Source organism: Tamandua tetradactyla, chromosome 3 (assembly GCF_023851605.1).
Source record: "Tamandua tetradactyla isolate mTamTet1 chromosome 3, mTamTet1.pri, whole genome shotgun sequence".
Classification (NCBI taxonomy): Eukaryota; Metazoa; Chordata; class Mammalia; order Pilosa; family Myrmecophagidae; genus Tamandua; species Tamandua tetradactyla.
The window spans coordinates 85,005,265-85,027,594 of NC_135329.1; the positions used below are offsets into that span (position 1 = coordinate 85,005,265).

The 22,330-nt window shown below is 54.6% G+C and overlaps 1 protein-coding gene across 11 annotated transcripts in view; it reads right to left on the reverse strand.

Annotated features, from left to right (window-relative positions):
* LOC143677470 (cilia- and flagella-associated protein 74-like) overlaps positions 1-22,330 on the reverse strand; it is a 136,756-nt gene that overhangs the window by 65,681 nt on the left and 48,745 nt on the right. For 10 of the 11 annotated variants that reach the window (XR_013172615.1, XM_077153449.1, XM_077153450.1 and 7 more), the window contains 12 exons: positions 12,562-12,646; positions 11,982-12,128; positions 11,111-11,209; positions 10,003-10,107; positions 8,707-8,880; positions 7,846-7,956; positions 7,368-7,470; positions 6,444-6,601; positions 5,208-5,406; positions 2,099-2,260; positions 1,229-1,456; positions 692-810 (listed from right to left, as the gene is read on the reverse strand). Coding sequence is in view for 10 of the 11 variants with exons in the window: in XM_077153449.1 (XP_077009564.1) it covers positions 692-810; positions 1,229-1,456; positions 2,099-2,260; positions 5,208-5,406; positions 6,444-6,601; positions 7,368-7,470; positions 7,846-7,956; positions 8,707-8,880; positions 10,003-10,107; positions 11,111-11,209; positions 11,982-12,128; positions 12,562-12,646 (1,690 nt within the window). In the remaining variant the exon portion in view is untranslated. The remainder of the gene's footprint in view (positions 1-691; positions 811-1,228; positions 1,457-2,098; positions 2,261-5,207; positions 5,407-6,443; positions 6,602-7,367; positions 7,471-7,845; positions 7,957-8,706; positions 8,881-10,002; positions 10,108-11,110; positions 11,210-11,981; positions 12,129-12,561; positions 12,647-22,330) is intronic. The other variant, XM_077153452.1, reaches the window with a different exon arrangement.

Here is a 22,330-nt window from a genome sequence, read left to right on the forward strand (position 1 = left end):
GCTGCCAACACGGACACGGACACCCGTGGAGTGGGTCTTCCGTGGGGGGGGCCTGCCAGGACGGGCTTCGGCTCCTGAGGACCCATGGGCTGGCCAGGCACTGGGCTTCCAAGACAATGAAGCCGGTGACACGAACGTGGGGCGCGCAACAGGACGGAAGTCGTATAGCAATGAGAGCCAAGAGGAGAGAGGGAAAGGGGACAGGAGATGGAGGATACGGACGCCCTGCCCTGCAGCAGCTGGAATCAAAGACTGCTGTAACAGAGTCACAAGCATATTTAACAACCCAAAGAAATAGTCTGAGCTACTAAGCCGAGGCGTGGGAGCGAGGAGAAAAGGAAAGTACACTCCATTCATCCTCATCCCCACGGGGCCCCACAGCGTGTGTGCAAAGGGGTGGGGGCGGATAGTATCACACCCACCAGTTCAAGTGGAGGCCAGAAAGGGACCTGGTGGGACAGAGCCGCGGACGTCCCGAAATACCAGTAGGGTCACAGGGAAAGCAAAGCGAAGCTGATGGGCAGAGAGGGAAAGCTCCCAGCCCAGGAGCCCAAACTGAAATGCCCGCCCCGCTACTAGTGCCAGAAGGGGCAGGTCTGAGGGAGGAAGCCCTGGATGGAGCAGCAGGACCACAGGTGCCCCCGGCACAGACCCCCGGCTCGGCACCCCCCACCCCGCCCCGCCCCCTTACTGGACGTGTATGAAATCCCTCAGGTGCGCCTCCACGCCCACCAGCTTGCAGAAGTTGATGGAGTAGGTGGCATTTATCAGCTTGATCGTCTTCTTGTACACTCGGCCAACGTTAAAGTCCTGGGGGGGCCAGAGCAGGGGTGGCTGCCAAGGGCCCTCAGGCTGCATCCGGCCCTGCTGTAAGGAGACCCTCCCCCGCGGGACGGTGGCCGCGGGCCCAAGGCAGGGGGCAGGTTTCAAATCAGGAGGCCAGAGCACGGCAGGGCCAGGCCAGGTGTTCCCAGGGGAGGGCTCCCCAGATTGAGATGGTCATGCCCCAGCCACGTTCAGTGAGGCGCGGGGGGTGGGGGAGGAAGAGGGCGCGGGGGAGGGGGCACAAGATGGGAGGACGGGTTGTGGGGGACTGGACGTGGCAGATGGAACACGGGGTGCAGGGGACGGGATGCAGGGTATGGGGGTGGGGCGCGGGGGCGGGGTACAGGCATGGGGTCGTGGGGTCGTGGGGCTCAGGGCGTAGGGCGCGGCCGGGGCCACTCACCTTGAAGTGGATGAGGCCGGGCTTGCTGTTGAAGGGGCGGCCTGGGCCCCCGCGGCCGTCCGCCCCCCGCCTGCGGCCCCGCCCCCCACGCAGCCGGGCCCCAGTGCGCGCCGGGAGGGCCTCGTCCAGCGCGGAGCCGCCCATGGGCCTGCGGTCGGCGTCTTCCCTGGGCACCGGGGGGTTTGGAGACACGGCCCGAGGGGCGGGGGCGTCCCTGAGGCCGCGGTCCTTTCTCGGGAAGAAAAGAAAGAGTGAAAAGGAGGGAAACGGAGAGGCCCAGGGTCCGGGCCGACTTCAGGCCACGGGAGGTCTGAGGCCGCTCTGCGGGAGGCGCTGCGTCCTCGGGGGGCAGCCGCGGGGTAACCGCAAACCCCCGCTTTCTCCTCGTTGACGGGCCTTACTCCCGGGTCGGCGCCCCGGGGCCTCCGCTTCCCGCCGGCGGCCCACGCGCCCAGCCCCACGCTCCCATGGCCCCCCGCCCGGGTGCTCGCCCCGTCGGGCAGGGCAGGGGCGGGTGGGGTGCGTCCCCGTCCCGCTCGCCTCGCGGCCCCCAACACTTGGCCTTTCCCGAAGCAGCAGGACCAAAGGGGCTCCGGACCGCGGGCAGCACCCCTCGCAGGGTCGCGGAGGGCAGTGACGTGGGGCACGTTTTGAAAAAGGGCGGCCAAAGGAAGTCTGAACTCGCGCCTTGTTCTGGGACCTGCCTCCCTGATGATAAGCAGAGGCTCGGCGCTGCCGCTGCACACCCCGTCCCTGCACGGCCGACCACGGCCCAGCCTTGGGGGGCGGGGGCTGCAGCTGCGGGAAGCGGCCACGCAGCGGGGCGGGTGCGGGCAGGGAGGACGACGGCAGGAAGGCGGAGGCTGTTACCTGGCGTGCCTCGCAGTCCTCGTTCCAAAGCCCCAAGATTTCCGGCTGGGCCAGCGTGTCCACCTCCTGGCTGGCAGCACCGCCAGGGTCCCCCTGCACGGACTCGCTGGAGATGGCTTGCACGAGATGAGTGGCTTTGGGGGCAGCGGGGTACTCGGTCTCCTGTATCCGGGCGAGACAGACCACGGGGCTGGAGGGTCCAGGGGCTGTGCAGCCCTGATTCGCCCTCCGTGTCAGGAAAAATGCTTTCTTAGGCCTTCACCAGGGCGTGTTCGCTACAGAAGATGTGACTATACGAGAAAGTGAGCCCCAGGGGGACCCATGCGGGAAAGTATCGCAGCTCGTGCAGGTGCTGGCATCGGCTCACCGACCCTTGCTCACTCGTTTCTAGCTTTCCTCGTCTCTGTCTGCCCTGCAGAGCCCTCCTGGCGGCTGACCTGGGGCGGCAGTGCTTTTTCCCTCACCCATTCGTGTGGGACCGGCAGACATGGGGACACGGGTCAGCCAGGCAGCCGGTCCTGCCCTCCCTGAGGAGGGGTGAGGAGGAGGCAGTGGGGGCCCAGGCGAAGAGAGGACTGGGGGTGGCAGGAGGCTACTCAGGGGATGGCCGAACAGGAACTGGGAGTGTGTGGCCAGAGAGAGGTGGTGCAGGAGCAAAGGCTCAGAGTGAGGGAAGCCCGCGGTGGGGGCCAGGCCTAGGGGTGGGAGACGGAACCGGCACTTTCCGAAAGGTGCCGCCCAGAGCTGAAGAAGCCTGAGACCAGCTCTGCCCGCCACGCACTTGGAAGGTGCAGCCCTGCCCTTCAGGCCCCAGAGCAGGGCAGAAGCAAACGGCCAAGCCCACCCAGGAGGGCTAACGGGAGACCTCACCCCACGGCCCCAGGGGAAGGAGAGCTCGAAATGGATCCGCCTCCTGCCGAGGGCTGCCATGTGGACCAGCATGGAGCAAGTCCTCGTGTGAAGAGACAGGTGGAGGAAGGAGGAGGGAGGGAGAAAGAAATAGATGGGGGGGTGGGTGGAGGTTAGGAGGGAGGGAAGGAGGGACACATATATGGATGGAGGGAGGAGAGGAGAGAGGCAGGTATAAGTAGATGGGTCAATGGATGGACAGATGGATGAATGATGGGTGGGTGAATGGACGGAAGGAACACTGCCAGTCTCCAGGGTTGATATTAAAGCATTTAGCATCAGCATGAATATTCCACATGTATGTGGGGGGCTGGGGGTTCACTCCACCCCAACATGGGACAGCTGGAATCTGGTCAGTGGCCTAGGTGTGCTACGTCAGAGCCAGGTAAGTTGGCTCACGTTAATCTTGTGAGGTGATGCTCTAAGGGTGACAACAGCCCAGTGGATGTACCTGATTCCCCGAGGGGACACCATGGGCGTGGCTTCCTCACAGTGGGGGTCCCAGTGGGGGTGTGGCATGGATAGTGGCTTCTGCGGACAGGAGGACGTGGAGGTAAAGAGGAAGGGAGGGAAGGACGGAGAACATGTGTATGGACAGACGGATGGGTGGAGGGTTGGAGGAGTGGGTATATGGAGACATGGATATACCAATACGTCTGCACCCTCAAGACAGGATTAGAACACAGCTTTTCTGGGGTGCATAAAAGTTTCAAACCAGACCTATTGTGGGAGAGACCTTTTGATGAGGTTGTTTCCACACAGATGTGACCCACCCAATTCAAAGTGGGTCTTTATCCTTTCCTGGAGCCCATTATGAGAGGAAGCTCAGAGACAGAGAGCAGAGAGATGAAACCAAGTGAAGGACACAGAGAGAAAAACGCGCTGGAGATATGGACGAAACCCACAGGACACTGAGAGCTCAGAGAGGTGTCCCTGGAGAAGAAAGCGAAGACATGGAACCCAAAAGCAGTGCAGCCTGGGAGGGAAGGACAGCAGATGCCACATGTGCCCTCCCACGAGACAGAGGAACCCCGGAGATGATCAGCCTTTCTTGAGTGAAGGTACCCTCTTGATGGCCTAGGTTTGTAACTTGTAACTTAATAAATCCGCATTGTTAAAAGCCAGCTTATGTCTGGTACATTGCACTTGGGAGGCTTTCACAAACGGAAACACCCTTCAAATAGAAGCTGTAGAACAAGCTGTCCAACAAACCATCCCACCGGTTTGTAAATCACGCGCCAAGTGTTTTAGAAGCGGTCGGTGTCAGTTTTCCAGGGCTGCCGTGACAAGGTCACCACAGTTGGCCTGAACAGCGGAACTTGGCGGCTCACAGCCTGGAGACCAGAGTGCAACCCTATGGTGCCAGCAAGGCCATGCTTTCTCCGGGGGCCGGCCCATCACACGGGGACTCTCCCCTGCCTGGTTTCTACTGCTCTCTGCTGGCCCCTGTGACCACCGAACGTCCCCTCTTTATCAGGCTCCCGTGGACTCAGGCCCACACTGCTTCGGTTCAGACCCCCTGAGGCCCCACTTCCAGGGGCTCACACCCAGGAGTGGGGTTCCAACTGAACACAGCCTCCATGCGGCTGGTGACGCAGTGCCCAGCGGGGGGTCAGCTCCCCGAATCCAGGGGCCAGGGTGCACAGGAGCTCTGGGGGGCCCAGACCTCGCAACAAGCTGACCTTGTGGCCCGCACCCCCAGAGCCCCCAGGTGGGGGGTAGCTGGGGCCCGCTTTCCACGCTGCTCTGGGCTTTGCTGCCCAAGTCTGTGGTTCAGGGGGGCCAGGGCCCCAGCTCCCCCTCTGCACCTTCAGGCGCCCACGGCCTCTGCGGCCTCAGCCTCTTAGGGAAGCGGATACCTGTGCAGGGCTCCGGGCAGCACAGGGACACCAGGGCCTGCTTCCATGAGGGCGGGGGACGGCTAGGGGACTCGCCAGCCTGCCCCCTTAAGTGGCGGGGAGAGCCGGGAACGGGCACCCCACCGCCCCATGCAGGGTGGGGGCTGGAGGGGCAGGTGCAGCTCTGGCTGAGGGAGCTGGGAAGCGAGCAGGCGGCTGGGCACCGCTGCTGCCGGGCTTCACTTCTCAGGGAGAAACGCGACAGGTGCCGGCCACCAAGGGTCGGGGTGGGGGTGCACTTTAGCTGTGGTTCTGGTTGAGGGGTCGGGCGGGCCCACCTGCCCGCATCCTTCCCCGCTCACCAGGGTGGGGCCGGCGGCCGCTGCGGGGGCCCCTTCGCAGAGGTCGGAGATGTAGCGCCAGGTCTTGTCCCTCAGGGTCAGCCGGGCCCGGGCTTTGGCGGCCGAAAGCCGCGTCTTCCTCCTGCCCTCCTCAGCCGCCTCCTTCAAGATGCGGGCGACGATCCTCCGCTTCTGCAGACTCTGCTCCTTCTCGAAGGCCCTGGGGGCGGGGGGAGGGGGTGCTGAGGGGAGGCCAGGGCAGCCCTGCAGGTGGTCACAGCCTCGGGCCTGGCCCACCTGGTTCTGGGCACTGCTGGGGCCCAGCCCACACCCAGCCCTGCTCACCACAGCCCCCAAACCAGCCTTGGCGCCTCACCAGCGGCCCCCACCTGGCTTCCTGTGTGTGTTGGGAGGTTCCCAGCTGGAGCACACCCGGGGCAGAAGCTGAACTTGGGGTGCCTCCCCAGTGCCTGCCTAATGACCACGGGGTGGGCAGAGGCAGGGGCTGCCCCAGAGCCCCAGGAGGGTGGGTGGACAGGCAGGCGGCCACCAGAGTGGAGGCCCCACCTTGGGGGCCCAGGGGGGCTGGAAGCCACACCCGACACACAGCAACTCAGCCGCTCATGCAACGCTGGGGGGTGGGGGGAGGCATCCCGGTGGGGCCGTGCCTAGCAGAGGCACAACGGGAGAGCGGCACATCTCACGCAGGAATGACCCGGCATCACGGGCAAGGCTGAGGAGGCGAGGTGGGCAGCTGGGTGGGGCAGCTTCTGGCACCCAGGATCGTGAGGAACCCCAAAGTGATGTGCAGGATGCTGGAGGTGGGGCCTGTCGAAGCCATACGTGGATGGGTCCAGCTGTGCTGGGGAGGGGAGGGGAGGGCAGGGCAGGGCAGGGGAGGGCAGGGCAGGGCAGGGGCTGGGTTGGGTGAGAGCAAGTGAGTAGCCTCAGGGTCCCAGGCCCAGGGTGGCGGGAACCGTCCAGAGGTGAGAAGGGGCTGAGGCCTCCCATGCTTGGCAGGGGTGTAGACCTAGGGGTGCCGGGGCCAAGGTCAAGCTCACAGGGCCTGGGACAAAGCAGCACAGCCCTGGAGTTGGAGCCCCTGCAGTGGCGGACGGAAACCGCAGTGACCCAAGAGCCCGCAGGGGTGAGCTGAGACCCCGCAGTGGGCTGAGCCCCGCCAGGGTGCGCTGAGCCCTTGCAGCCCGGCCAGGACTGGACGCCCCTCGCCAGCTCCTGGCACCCAGCGCCCCTCACCGTTTCTGGGCCTCCAGCTCCTGGCGCCGGCGCTGATGGGAAAGATGTTTGAAGGCGTCCCCGCCTTGGGCCAGAACCGCCTCTCTCTCGGCCTGGGCCTTCTGCTCGGCCAGCGCGGCCCTGGCCTGGCCCCACGCTTGAGATTTCTGGAGTGTTTCCTTGGAAATGAAGGACACGGAGATCATGGCCTTCGTGGCTGCAGCTGTGTATGCACACAGACACGCAGGTGCACATGTGCACACACCCACAGTGTACAAAAACACACACACATGCCACGCAACTTGCAATGCTCATACATACATGGACAAACGCACCCAACACACTTGCACACACAGTCCCACGCCATGCGCGCACACACACGCTCACTCCCAAAGCACACGTGCCTTCATGCATACACAACACACATGCACACGTGCACGCCCAATCCCCCACTTACACTCATGTACACACGCGCACACAGACATCGCACACACCCATGAGCCTTTCTTTTGAACAGGTCCTTAAATCCTGGCATTTGCAGGGTCCCATAACCCTTGACCCGTTGACCCTGCCGTCCACTGCTCTCCGCCACTTAAGACGCAGCAGTGACCCTGCCCAGCACCTAGTTAGAGACCCCCGGAGCTGCCTGGGCCTAACTATATGGCTGTCTGCTGTGGGCCCCGGGGCCCAGCTCCACCAGCTCCCCTGGCTGCCCTGGCCACCAGGGGCTCTGGTCCCCTTTGCCTGTGAGATTGTGCTGCTGCTCTGCCCCCCTGACCCCCCCACCGCTTGGACTAACAGGGAGCGACGGGGGGTGTCAGGGAGTATCGGGGGTGTTGGGAGTTGCAGCCGTCTGCAGTAGGGGTGAGCCCCCAGCCTTGTGCCCTTGCCCCATGACCCCAGGGTCCTCTGTGGGGGGTGAGCCTCGGCTCTGCCTGCACCCACCCGGTTGGCCCTGATGTGTCTCTTCAGGGACAGCACAGCATCCATGCGCCTCTGCAGGTGCTCGCGGGACTCCATTTCCTCCTGCCTCTCCCGCTCGCGGACTCTGGAGGAGGAGGCGCTGTCAGCAGGGCCACATGACACAATGGAATGACCCTGCAGAGCTGGGGGTGCCCGGGGGTCACGGCCACCAGGGAAATGGTAAATGCGGCAACAGAAGAGGAAAAGGAAGGAAGCGCTGGCCCAATCGTGCATGTCAATGAAAGACCGGAAGAGCTGCTCTGGGCTCTGCAATCTCAGGTGTGCTGAACCTGTTGGCTGAGCTCGGAAACTGAACAGGTGAGCCGCTCCGAGCTGGGTGCTTTTCGCAGACAAGGTGATGGTTTAAATAATATCATTTGGGACTTTTCAAACCAAAAGCAAGTGACCCTGATCCCTCATGTCCAGCGAAGCCCAGAGGGAGGAGACGCTGGGGGCCCACCTGCCCAGCGAGGCCTTGAGGAACTTCACGGCGATCCTGTGATGCCTCTGGACGTCTTCTACCAGCTTCTGGTGTCGGAGCCCGTGCTCCCTCTGGGTGCGCACACCCTCCCTGCAGGGCGGCGGGTGGGGGCCCTGTGCTCGCTGACCTAGTCCTGGGCAGCGTGGGGTGGGGTGGGGGGCACGGGCAGGGGAGCAGAGCGGGTACAGTGGTGGGGGCAGGAAGATGTCACGCGCAGGAGGCCCGGGACAGCCCTAAGCGAGTTCCCCTGCGGAGCTAGGCGGAGAGGCGCCTCGCGAGGGTGCCCAGCCACACCTGTAGCCCAGGAGGAAGTGAAAGATGGGGCAGTGGGCCGGCGGGGCGCAGGGAGGGGTGGCCTTGGACGAGGCTTGACACTCCACGTCCTCAGGGAGGGCAAGGGCGGGCCGAGCAGGAGAAACTGAGGCAGTGGAGCCGGGTGAGGGGCTGCCCAGGGGGCTCCAAGGCCGGTGCAGGGAGGAGGGAGACCGAGGCTGGCAAGCACCAGGACCGACAGAGCCCCTGGGCCAAGGCACCAGGCAGGGGTCAGGAGCACCTGCCCAGTGGGACGGGGTGTGGACAGGGGAGCAGAAGTGACAAAGCAGAGGAGCACGAGGCCAGACCTGGAGGCCCGAGCGGGCCAGGTCCCCGATGCTCCTACCCACTCCCGTGTACCTGTCCCTCCCCCTTCCTCTCCCCTCCCTGCCCCTTCCCCCGTGCATGCCCCTCCCCTCCCCTGCCCCTCCTCCCTGTGCATCTGCCCCTCCCCTCCCCTGCCCCTCCCTCCCCTCCCCTGTCCCTTCCCCTGCACATGCCCCTCCCCTCCCCTGACCCCCCAGGCACCTGATCCTCAGCTGCTGGGCCCTCTCCACCTTCCTGGCAGCCGCCTTCTCCTTGCAGAGCTGCTCGGCGGCCTGTGCCTGGAGATGCTGCCCCATGGCTGCCACCTCCTCCTGGAGAGCTTTCCGGACAGCCTCAAGCCTCCCCTGCTCGACCTCGATGTGCCACATGTCATTCCTGGCAGACGAGGGACCGCTCAGGACTTGTGTTGGTGGAAGGGCTGGAAGTGGGGCCCGGCCGCTGCTGAGCGTGCGTCTGGGACCTACAGCTGCTCGGGATGAGGTCAGCACCCGGACAGCGGGTGGGGCCCGTCCTCAAGCGCGGCATCTTTGCCCCACCACCCCACCTGGGAAGTGTCAGCGGGGGCTGCTGGCTGGGACAGCTGCTTGGTTCATTCAGTGAGAGCAAAGACACCCACGGCTCGGGAAGGTCCTGGGTGGGGGGTTCCCGAGCACGGGGAGCAGCCAGCCCTGCAGGGCTCAGGGTCCAGGCTGCAGCTGGTCAGTGGCAAGAGGAGAGGACAGAGTTTGGGGAGGCCCCAGCGCCCCTCAGCTCCCGCCACAATTCGGGGGTCCAGTGGGCAGCAGTGCTGACTGAGAAGATGCAGGGGACCCTGTGAGCACATTTCACTGCGTGTAAATTAACCTAAATGCAGCCGCTTGACAGGGGCAGCCAGCAGCCCACCCAGGGGGAGCCCCGGTGAGGACAAGGAGGTCTCCATGGGAGCAGAGGGCCAGGGGCACAGGGGAACTGAGGTATAGACGTGGGCTCGTGCTGTTTAGGACACACAGACGGGGTTGGTCTCTGTCCCAGCTCTGTAGGAGAGGGGGCTTGGGGCAGCCACAGCCCAGGCCCAGTGGGCACCTGGCACCCGCCTGGGTTTCCAAGGACCTGGCTGTGCTGTGATCACACCAGGGGCCGGGCCGGGCCAGCTCGTTGGGTCAGTGAATGGCCGGACGGCAAAGGGCAAGGCCAGCTCGAGCTGCCCCTGGCCTAAGCTGGGATGATTTGAGCACTGAGATGACCGGTGAGGGGGTAAAGGCCCTGGAATGAACACACGTCCCTTGGTCTACACTAGGGAGGGGCAGCCTTCGCTACCACACACAGCAGGCAATGCATGCGGGAGGACGATGGCACGGGCAAGAAACACCCCGAATGCAAAACTCAGGGGGAGGGGCTGAGGGCGTCTCCCCGAAGCCGCATGCCCGGGTGGCCGTGGAACCCCACTCAGGGCGCGGCTGCCCCGTCCGCGAAGAGAAAGCACCGACCTGGCCCCTCCCGGGCCCTCTCCTGACTCACTGGCTCTCCTTCAGTGCGGAGGTGATTTTCCCCACCAGCTGCCTCTCGCCATCCAGCTCCGAGCACAGGCGGCTGAAGGTGGCCCCGAGGCGGCCTACAGCGGCGCTGGCGTGAGTGTGGCCGGGGGAGAGACGGGGCCGGGTCAGCTGCGGGACCAGTGTGGGCGCCAGGCCTGCCTGCTGCACTCCCTCAGTGCCTGCGCTCCCTGACTCTCCCCGCAGAGCCGTCCACCCAAACCCGCCAAGCGGAAGCCAGGAGCATGCAATGGATGAAGAACTCTCCCGTGCCCACTTCCCCTGGGGCGGGCGGATGCCAAGGCCGAGCAACCCCATCTCCGCCCCTCAGCCCCGACCCCGTCTCGGCGACCGGGGACATCCAGCACCTCACTCTCCCTTCAGGACCGAGATGCGGCCTGCACGGGCGTCCTGAGACGTGGCCGCCCTATTGGGGTGCTGGGTGCTGACCACCCTCCGCGTCGTCCAGGGCACCCTGGGTCGTGCCCTGCCAGCTCTAACCTGCAGGCACTACCCACCCTGGCGCGCAGGTCAGAAGCCCATCCTGGGGCCTTTCCTGGCTCCCGCCCCCACCTAGAAGCCATCCACCAGGCTGACCCCCACACCCAGGCCCCCACGCCCGGCACCCCTTCACCCGGCCACCCTTTGCCCAGCCCCCCCGCACCCAGACTCTCTCACCCGGCCTGCCCCTTGCCCGGACATCTCTTCCCCAGCCCATCCCTTGCCAGGCCCCCACACCAGGCCCCCCTCGCCTGGCCCCCTCGCCTGGACCTCCCTCCTACCCGGCACACCCTCACCCGGCCCTGGTGCCCCCCCTGCACAAGCGGCACACTGCACCTGGCTTTGGGGATCCCCGGGCCCCTGCACTGGCCCTGGTTGCAGGTGAGAGCTGGGCAGGCTCATCTCTGCACCCAGCACCAGTGTCAACACCCCTGCCCCGGGGCCACCCCTGGCCATCTCCTCTGGCCCATCCCATGGTCACCCCGTTTATTTCTTCAAGGCACTTGTGTGCTCCGCTCTCTGCCCAGGTGTTTGTGGTCTGCCCCGCACTAGGGAGAGCCCAGCCCCCTCCTTGCACCGGTCTGGACACCTACACATTGCCGGCCTCCTTCTCAGCCGCTACCTCGGCCGCCACGTTCTCTTGCTGCCTGGTGAGGAGATGGATCCTCTGACGAGACGCGCACAGCTCCCCTCTGGAAAGGCGAGGAGACAACCAGGAATGGCTTCCCCCACTCCAGTCCCAGCCCCTCCTGCCCCGGTGCCTCCCCCGCAGCCCCTGGGACAGTGCTACGGGCGGGGGCGGGCTGGGGCCAGGTGGTCCGAGCCCCTGGCATTTCCCTCCAGCTCCGCCCCTCCAGGGCCTCTCTGAAAGGCTCCACCAGCATCCTGGAGCATCTGTTTTCCAAAACCCTGCCAAGAGGACACCCAAGTGGGGGTTGTGGGGGGGTAAACGGGAGCGAACGTGTCCAGTGAGTGGCCTGGGGGGTCCTGCGGCCACGCCCAGTACCTCTCAGCCCCTGGAGTGCACAGCTCATGGGGGCACGGCCACCAGACCCCCTGCACAGACCGGACAGACTCCTGGTCAGAGCAGGCTCTAAAGGGCACTGGGGGACCCCCAAGGAAACTGCGGCTGGGGAAATGAGGTGAGTGTTAAGTGAAGGAGCGGTGCCGAGGCTGTGCAGAAGAAGCTACAGAAGTCCTTAGGAGTAAAGTGCAGTATCTGCAGTTTGCTTTAAAATAATTCAGCAAAAAATTTATAAATATAAGATGTGTGCATACACACACAGAGGAAGAACTGACGGCAAGTGTCACCCTTCGCGGGTCCCCGGGTGCAATCCAGGTGCCGGCTGTGTGTTTTGTCAGCTTTTCTGTGTTTCACTGTGGCAGGGCCTGTGGCCTAAGCGCCTTTTGGGCCCAGGAAGCAGGGGACCTGCAGGCCACGGGCTCACTCATCCCCAGGCTCACCTCGTTTTCTGGATAAAAAGGTCTTTTTCTTCGTGCACCTTGTCTAGGTAGTTTAAGTCCCTTTGCAGGTGAAGAACCTGGTGGCTGTCTGTGGCAGCAGACTGCTTCTTACTTGAGCGAGCGTTAGCATCTGCTACTTTTCTGGGACTTAAAACACACAGAAAGGCCATGGGCAGCTACTCACAGCCCGCCCCCCCAGCAGGAACGCCCTTCACCCAGCAGGAACGCCCCCCAACAGGGACAACCCCCAGCAGGGATGCCCCTCCCCCAGCAGGGACGCCCCTCCCCCAGCAGGAACACCCCCAACAGGGACAACCCCCAGCAGGGAGGCCCCTCCCCCGGCAGGAAAGCCCTCCCCCGGCAGGGACGCCCCTCCCCCAGCAGGAACGCCCCCCCCAGCAGGAACGCCCCTCCCCCAGCAGGAACACTCCTCCCCCAGTAGGAACACCCCTCCCCCAGCAGGAACACCCCTCCCCCAGCAGGAACATCCCTCCCCCAGCAGGAACTCCCTGCTACACCAGCCCAGCCCCAGCCCCTGCAGGTGGGGGGAGAGGGAAGCTCAGCCTCGCAGATGAGTTACCAGCAGCAGCTGCAGGCAGTGACATCCTCAGCTGGCAGAGCCAGACCTTCCACCTCAAACTCCGGACTCTTTAAATCATCTGCTTCTAGAAATCAAAACAGGAGTTAAAATGGATAAAACAACCTATACCAACTAAAGAGACTGAATCAGGGCTCCAAAACCCTAAATAAAGAAGAGTCCAGGACCAGATCCTGAATTCTACCAAATGTTTAAAGAAGGTTTTACACACATCTTAAATTCTTCCAAAAGAAAACAGAAGAGGAAGGATTATTCTTACTTCATTTTCTGAGGCCAGCATTACTCTGATAACAAAGCCAGGTCATGACAGCACAAGAAAAGAAAATTACAGCTCAACATCCCTTATAAATATAGATGCAAAAATCCTCAACACAAAAAATCCTTTGTAACCACACTACGTTTAAAAGATTATACACCATGCTCAACTAGGATTTTACTCCAGGAATGCAAGGATGGCTCAACATAAGAAAATAGATGTAATCCTTAATGGAATGTAGGGGATAAAACCACATACCATCTCAACTGACCAAAAAAAAGGTATTTCACAAAATCCAACCTCCTTTTAGGATAAAAACACTCAGAAATCTAGGAATAGAAGGGAACGTTCTCAAATTGATAAAAGGCATTTATGAAAAACCCACAGGAAACATCATACTTGATGGAGAAAGACTGAAAGCTTTCCCCTCTAAGATCAGGAACAAGACATGATCTAAGATCAGGAACAATGCCCACTGTCACCACTGTTATTCAACATTGTGCTGGAAGTTCTAGCCAAAGCAACCAGGCAAGGGTTTATTTTTTACAAAAGACATCCAAATGGAGGAGAAGTCAAATTATCCCAATTCACAGATGACATAGAAAATACAAAAGAATCCATAAGAAACCTACTAGAACTCAATAAATGAATTCAGCAAAGTTGCGGGATACAGGATCAACATACAGAAGTTAGCTGGGTTTCTGTACATCAGTAATGAACAATCTGAAAAGGAAATCAAGAAAATTCCATTTAAAACACCTTCTAAAAGAATAAAATACCTAGTAATACATTTAATCAAGGAAGTGAAAGATCTGTACACTGAACTCTACAAAATACTGCTGAAAGAAATTTAAAAAGACCTAATTAAATGGAAAGACATCCCATGCTCATGGACTGAAAGATTCAATCTGCTAAATGCCAATAATGCCTAAAGGGCTCTACAAATTCAATGCAATCCCCATCAAACTTCTGGCAGCTTTTTTTCTTCTTTTTGCAGAAATTGAAAAATTAATCCTCAGATTCACGCAGAACTGCATGGGGTCTCAAGTGCCCAAAACAACCTTGAAAAAGAAGACTGAAGTTGGAGGTCTCACATTTCCAGATTTCAGAGCCTACTGCAAGGCTACAGCGGTGAGAGGGGGTGGTGCTAGCAAAGCACAGACATGCACCCGATGGGATAGATTTGAGAGTCCAGAACTAAAACCACACATTTGTGGTCATTAATTCTTCCCCCATTCAGAGGGGAAAGAATAGTATCTTCAACATATGCTGCTGAGACAGCTGGAAATCCACACGCATAAGAATGGACTTGGAGTCCCACCTTCCACTATTTATAAAAATTAACTAAACTGGATCAGCGAACAACAGCGGGATAGACATGCTTCTCTGGTGCACAGGGTCGTGCCCCAGGCTTTGGGTCACAAAACAAGTTTCACTAAATTAAAAAATCTCGGAGTCGTACAGTGTGAATTCTCCAACCACCACAGAATAAAGTGAGAAATAACACAGAGAGAGGGAAAATTCGCAAATTTGTTGAAATTAAACAACATTTTTTAAACTTTTAAAACATGGTTAAACATATTTTTAACCAATGGGTTAAAGAGGAAACCAGAAGTGAAATGAGGAAGTATCTTGAGGTGAATGAAAATGGAAATGCCATGTACAAAAACTTATGGGACGCAGGGAAGGCAATGCTGAGGGAGAAATTTATAGCTCTAAACGCTTACATTAAAAAAGAAAGGCTTCAAATTAGAGACCTAACCTCAAAACTGGAAGAACTAGAAAAGAAGAGCAAAGTAAACCCAAAACAAGCAAAAGGAAGAAAATAACAAAGATTAGAGCAGAGATAAATGAAATAGAAAACAAAATACAATAGAGAGGATCAACAAAAGCAAAAGCTGGTTCTTTGAAAAGATCAATAAAATAGACATATCTTAAGCGAGACCAACAAAGAAAAGAGAGGGGATAACAAATAACAAAAATCATAAGTTACTGTTGACACCACTGAATAAAAAGGACTATAAGTGGATATTATGAACAACTATACAGCAACAAATTAGATAACCTGAATGAAATGGACAAATTCTTAGAAACTCATAAACTGCCCACACTGAGGAAACAGAAGATCTCAACAAACCAGTCACTAGGAAAGAGATTGAATCGATCATCAAAAACCTCCCAACAAGGACAGCCCAGGACCAGACAGCTTCACAGGGGAGTCTACTGAACACTTCAGGAGGATTCATTCCAATTCTGCTCAAACTCTTCAAAAAAACTGAAGAGGAGGGAATACTTCTAAAGGCCAACTTCACCTCATCTCAAAGCCAGATAAAGATACCACAAGAAAGAAAAGTACAGACCAAAAGCTCTTATGAATACAGATACAAAAATCCTCAACAAAATCCTAGAAAACCAAATCCAACAGCATATTAAGAACTATGCACCATGATCTAGTGAAATTTACCCCTAGTTTGCAAGGGTGGTTCAATAGAAGAAAAGCGATTAATGGAATACACCACATTAACGGAATGAAAGAAAAAACAAATGATGATCGCAGTTGATACAGAAAAGGCATTTGACAAATCCCAGCACCTTTCTTGATAAAAGCACCTCGCACACGAGAAATAGAGGGAAACACCCTCAGCGTGATAAAGGGCATGTGTGAGAAGTCCACAGCTAACATGCTACTTAGTGGGGAAAGACGGAAAACTTTTACCCCTGAGATCAGGAAGAAGACAAGGACAGCCATGGTCACCACTGGTATTCACCCTTGTACTGGAAGTTCTCGCCAGAGCAATTGCACAAGAAAAAGAAATACAAGGCACCCAAATCAGAAAGGAAGAAATAAAATTTTCCCTATATACAGATGGTATGATCCTATATACAGCAAGTTCTGAGAAACCCACAACAAAGAGTTTAGAGCTAATAAATTAATTCAGCCACAGGGGGTGGGGTACAAGAGCAACACCCCAAAATCAAAAGCGTTTTTATACACAAGCAGTGAACAATCGGAAGAACAAGTTTTTAAAAAAATCTGTTTACAATAGCAACTAAAAGAATCAAATATCAAGGAATACATTTAACCAAGGATGTAAAGGACTTGTGCAAAGAAAACCACAAAACATTACTAAAAGAAACTAAAGAAGACCTTAATGAACGGAAGGACATTCTGTGTCCATGGATTCTCAGCAATGTATTGTTTATGTTACATGTAATGGGTTAATCACTGTTACTTTAAGTGAATAAATATATTTAAAAATTTTCAGCTTTCATATCTATTACAGTAAATATCTACAGATATAACCCAGCAGATATAACCCACGTAAGCAAAACCTCCTTGGAGTCCAAAACAATTTTTAAGAATTGAAAGGGGTTCTCAGGCAAAAAAAAAAAAAAAAAACAGTTTGAGGACCACTGCAGACTTTCAGAAAACTGGGCATTCCCCATGCCCTCATGAACCTCAGTACAAATGCCAGCAGAGGAACTTTTTTTAATTTCTTAAATTAATTTAAAAATTGTTTTTTAAATGACAAGAAAGAAACATGAACATTCTTAACATATGATCATTCTGTTCCACATATATAATCAGTAATTCACAATATCATCACATAGTTGCATATGCATTATCATGATCATTTCTTAGAACATTTGCATCAATTCAGAAAAAGAAAAAGACAACAGAAAAAAATCAAACATACCATACCCCTTACTCCTCCTTTTCTTTTTTTAAATTTATTTATTTTTTATTTATGATACATAACCACATACAAACACATTCTTATCATATGATCACTCCATTCTTGTTATATAACTCACACTATCATCACAGAGTTGCATACTCATCATCATTTCTTAGAACATCTGCACCACTTCAGAAAAAGCAATAAAAAGAAGACGGAAAAAAATTCGTACATACTATATTAGTTAGGGTTCTCTAGAGAAACAGAATCAACAGGGAACACTCGCAAATATAAAATTTATAAAAGTGTCTCACATGACCGTGGGAACACAGAGTCCAAAATCCGCAGGGCAGGCTGTGAAGCCGATGATTCCGATGGAGGGTCTGGACGAACTCCACAGAAGAGGCTTGCTGGCTGAAGCAGGAAGAGCCTGTCTCCTCTAAATCCTCCTTAAAAGGCTTCCAGTGATTAGATTAAGCATCACTCATTGCAGCAGACACTCCCCTTGGCTGATTACAAATGGGATCAGCTGTGGATACAGCTGACATGATCATGATCTAATTCTATGAAATGTCCTCATTGCAACAGACAGGCTGGCACTTGCCCAACCAGACAAACAGGTACCACCACCTGGCCAAGTTGACACATGAACCTGACCATGACATCCAGCTGTTATCTACTTGGCAGTACAGATCACCTTAAACCATACTTAATTTTTAAATAAAAAACATTGAAACACACATTTTTTCTTTCACCTAACAATACTCAACTGTCCTGCATATAACAGGAAACACATTAAATCTCTCTAGGATAGGGTGCAAGTCCTTGCGTTATATTCATTCTTAAACTTGATATCTTACAACTTAAATAGTATAACAGGAACAAAACAGCATCACAGTCCTCGTTTCTGTAACTGTAGCGTGGTTGTAGTTTGTATTTATCACTACCTCCTTTCACTGCCCATTCCATGTTCCCTTTACCCTCAGCAAGCACTTCAACTGGCTGTAGTACGTTGCCTGGTGGGATGACCCAAACCGTCATTCCTGAAGTTTCAGAGCCATTGGCAGTCATGCCTGGATTGGGTTGTTGTACTTTTCCATTGATTTTAATCACAAGGCATGGTAGTCCTAAAAGATGCCCTAGGGGATCTCCTATATTCCAAGAAAACTCTTCTTTACCTCCATTGTGTAGTTGCAGTCCTATTTCCCAATGATAGTCAGGGTCAGTCACACCAGACAATAATGTAATCCGCTTCTTGGCTTGTTGATCCAGGGGCATAAGTAGCCCAAAGTGAACAGGTGGCAGTCTTAGATTCCAGTTCAATGGAATCATTGTTGTTTCTCCTGGTGGAAGCACTCCCCATTTTGGAACTAAAACCTGTAGACCAGCAGAGCTCAGGGTTACAGGAACAGGAAGCAAAAATTTTTCTAGTGGATCACTAGGGGTACTAGTGAGTACACCCATTTCCACCCTTTGGTTCCTGGACCCATGGATCCTGGCTATGGGAGAAACAGCACCATACAGCGGATGCTGACTCAGAGCATATACAGCTTCCTGGAGAACATTATCCCAGCCTTTCAAGGTATTGCCACCTAGTTGGTATCGTAATTGAGTTTCCAAAAGGCCATTCCACCATTCTATCAATCCAACTGCTTCTGGGTGATGGGGAACATGGTAAGACCAGAGAATTCCATGAGCATGTGCCCATTCCCGCACTCCATTTGCTGTGAAGTGTGTTCCTTGATCAGAAGCAATGCTATGCAGAATACCATGATGATGGATAAGGCATTCTGTAAGCCCACAGATGGTAGTTTGGGCAGAAGCATTGCGTGCAGGGAAAGCAAACCCATATCCAGAGTCAGTTAGAACAAATTACTGCCCTTCCAGGAAGGGAGTGGTCCAGTGTAATCAACCTGCCACCACGTAGCCGGCTGGTCACCTCAGGGAATGGTGCCATATCAGGGGCTGAGTGTGGGTCTCTGCTGCCGGCAGATTGGGCACTCAGCAGTGGCTGTAGAAAAGTTAGCCTTGGTGAGTGGAAGTCCATGTTGCTGAGCCCATGCATAATCTCCATCCCTACCACCATGACCACTTTGTTCATGAGCCCATTGGGCAATGACAGGAGTTGCTGGGGAAAGAGGCTGACTGGTATAGACAGAACGGGTCATCTTATCCACTTGATTATTAAAACTTTCCTCTGCTGAAGTCACCCTCTGGTGCACATTCACATGGGACACAAGTATCTTCATGTTTTTAGCCCACTAAGAAAGGTCTCTCCACATACTTCTTCCCCAGACCTCTTTGTCACCAATTTTCCAATTATGGTCTTTCCAAGTCCCTGACCATCCAGCCAAACCATTAGCATAAGCCTATGAGTCCATATACACACCTCTGGCCAGTTCTCCTTCCAAGCAAAATGAACAACCAGGTGCACTGCTCAAAGTTCTGCCCAATGGGAGGACTTCTTCTCACCACTGTCCTTCAAGGACACCTCAGAAAGGGGTTGTAGTGCTGCAGCTGTCCACTTTCGGGTGGTACCTGCATATCGTGCTGAACCATCTGGAAACCAGGCCCGAGTTTTCCATTCTTCAGTCAATTCACTGTAAGGAACTCCCCAAGAGGCCATAGCTCTGGTCTGGGAAAGAGAAGGTAATGTGGCAGGAGTGGAGACTATGGGCATTCGTGCCACTTTTTCATGTAACTTACTTGTGCCTTCAGGACCTGCTCGGGCTCTATCTTGTATATACCATTTCCATTTTACAATAGAGTGCTTCTGTTCATGCCCAGTTTTATGGCTTGGTGGGTCAGACAACACCCAACTCATGATAGGCAACTCAGGTCTCATGGTGACTTGGTGGCCCATAGTTAAGCGTTTAGTCTCTATTAAGTCCCAGTAGGAGGCCAAAAGCTGTTTTTCAAAAGGAGAGTAGTTATCTGCAGCAGATGGTAAGGCTTTGCTCCAAAATCCTAAGGGTCTGCATTGTGATTCTCCTGTAGGGGCCTGACAAAGGCTCCAGACAGCATCTCTATTTGCCACTGACACTTCCAGCACCATTGGATCTGCTGGATCATATGGCCCAAGTGGCAGAGCAGCTTGTACAGCATCCTGGACCTGTTGTAGAGCCTCCTCCTGTTCAAGTCCCCACTGAAAATTAGCAGCTTTTCTGGTCACTCAATAAATACGCTGGAGTAGCACACCCCAATGAGGAATATGTTGTCACCAAATCCAGAGACCAACTAGGCGTTGTGCCTCTTTTTTGGTCATAGGAGGGGCCAGATGCAGCAACTTATCTTTCACCTAAGAAGGGATATCTCGACATGCCCCACACCACTGGACACCTAGAGATTTCACGGAGGTGGAAGGCCCCTGTATTTTTGTTGGATTTATCTCCTATCCTCTGACATGCAAATGCCTTACCGGTAAGTCTACAGTAGTTGCTACTTCTTGCTCACTAGGTCCAATCAACATGATATCATCAATATAATGGACCAGTGTGATGTCTCCTGGGAGGGAGAAACGATCAAGGTCCCTGCAGATAAGGGCTGGAGAGCTGATATACCCCTGAGGTAGGACAGTGAAAGTATATTACTGACCTTGCCAGCTGAAAGCAGACTGTTTCTGGTGGTCCTTACTAATAGCTATTGAGAAAAAAGCATTTGCCAGATCAATAGCTGCACACCAGGTACCAGGGGATGTATTGATTTGCTCAAGCAATGATACCACATCTGGAACAGCAGCTGCAATTGGAGTTACCACCTGGTTGAGCTCATGATAATCCACTGTCATCCTCCAAGACCCATTTGTTTTTTGCACAGGCCAAATAGGAGAGTTGAATGGGGATGTAGTGGGAATCACCACCCCCGCATCCTTCAAGTTCCTAAGAGAGGCAGTAATCTCTGTAATCCCTCCAGGAATCCGGTATTGCTTCTGATTTACTATTTTGCCAGGTAGGGGCAGTTCTAATAGCTTCCACTTGGCCTTTTCCACCATAATAGCCCTCACTGCATGAGTTAGAGAGCCAATGTGGGGATTCTGCCAGTCGCTCAGTGTGTCTATTCTAATTATGCATTCTGGAACTGGGGAAATAACTACAGAATGGGTCTGGGGGCCCACTGGACCCACTGTAAGACGGACCTGAGCTAAAACTCCTTTGATCACCTAGCCTCCATAAGCCCCCACTCTGACTGTTGGAGTAAAGTGATGTTTTGGGTCCCCTGAAATTAATGTCACTTCTGAATCAGTGCTTAATAATCCCCGAAATATCATTTCCTTTTCCCCAGTGCACAGTTACCCTGGTAAAAGGCCATCAGTCTCCTTGGGGAAGGCTTGGAGGAAGATTAACAGTATAAATTTGTGGCAATGTAAAAGGGTTCTCCCCCAAAGGGACCTGGCCTCCCCTTCATTCAAGGGGCTCTGGATTTGTAAACTGTCTCATGTCTGGAAATTGATTAAGGAGCCATGACTCTGTTTTTGTAATTCAGGTTAGACATCTGTTCACTTGACCTAGAATTCTTTGGTTAACACAGCTTGAACAAGAATTTAGTGGGCTGCCCATCTATTGTACTTCTAGGTACCCCTTGAACTACTAGCCAACACCATAAATCTCTGTGTGTCATATAATTTTGACTCCTGAGTCAAAATTTGAGTTTGAGTCTATTTTGAGTTTGCTGTCTATTATAATAGCCACGTCTACCTTGTCTTTGGCGATTAAGTGTGGCCACCTGGCTTCTGCCAACTCAGGATCCTATCATCCCCACTGTGTTTAAGGATTCCAGCTCAGTGACAGCAGTTCCCACAGTAATATATGACCTACAGAGAAGTGCAACTACAGAGCTCTCCAGGGATCATGGTGCTAGTCTCACAAATTAATTTTCACTGTTCTGGTGAAAGGTACATCCTCCAGACATCCCTGGGGTGTAAGAGCAGGCTTTGCATGATAAATCCACTCTAACATTTCAATCTCTCTAAGCCTCTGGATCCCCTCATCTACATTATACCAGGGCAGTTCTGGCATTTCAACCTCAGGTAATGTCGGCCACCTTTTGATACTTGTTTGAATCAACCATCCAATCAAACTGCTAATGCCTTTTCTAACCCCTTGAGCTGTAACATTGAACGCAGAATCTCTGCTTAGTGGGCCCATATCAATAAATTCAGCCTGATCGAGCCTTATATTCCTCCTACCATTATCCCACACCCTTAAAATCCATTGCCACACATATTCCCCTGATTTCTGTCTATATAAATTGGAAAACTCGCACAGTTCTTTCGGAGTATAACGTAGCTCCTCATGTGTGATACTTTGCACCTCACCTTTAGGGGCCTGTTGGGACTTTAGTCTAGTTATAGGTCTGGAAGAAATGAGGGGTGGTGGGGATGGGTCATGAAAAGAATTAGAAATATCTTCCAAGCCGTCTGCCTCAGGGCCTTCATTTGCAGTTTCATCTGGTGAAACAGGATTAATCACTAATCCCTTCAGGAGGAGGTTGGGTGGCCAATTCCTCAAGGCAGGCTGGAGGTGGGGTGGCTATGTCCTCAGGGCAGACTATTACAGGGTTATCTAGAGAAGACTCAGCATGACCTAGGGTTTCAACATCTCCACAGTCATCATTATCCATCCATATGTCACCATCCCATTTTTCAGGGTCCCACTCCTTTCCAATCAATGACCTCAGTTTAACGGCAAACACCATGCAACACTGAGATTTCAGTTTACGTTGTCAAGTTGCTACTCTAACAATAAGATTCTGATTGATTTTCAGAGATCTCAAGTCTACGACTACAGGAAATAAGATTTTCCTTCAGGATACTCAT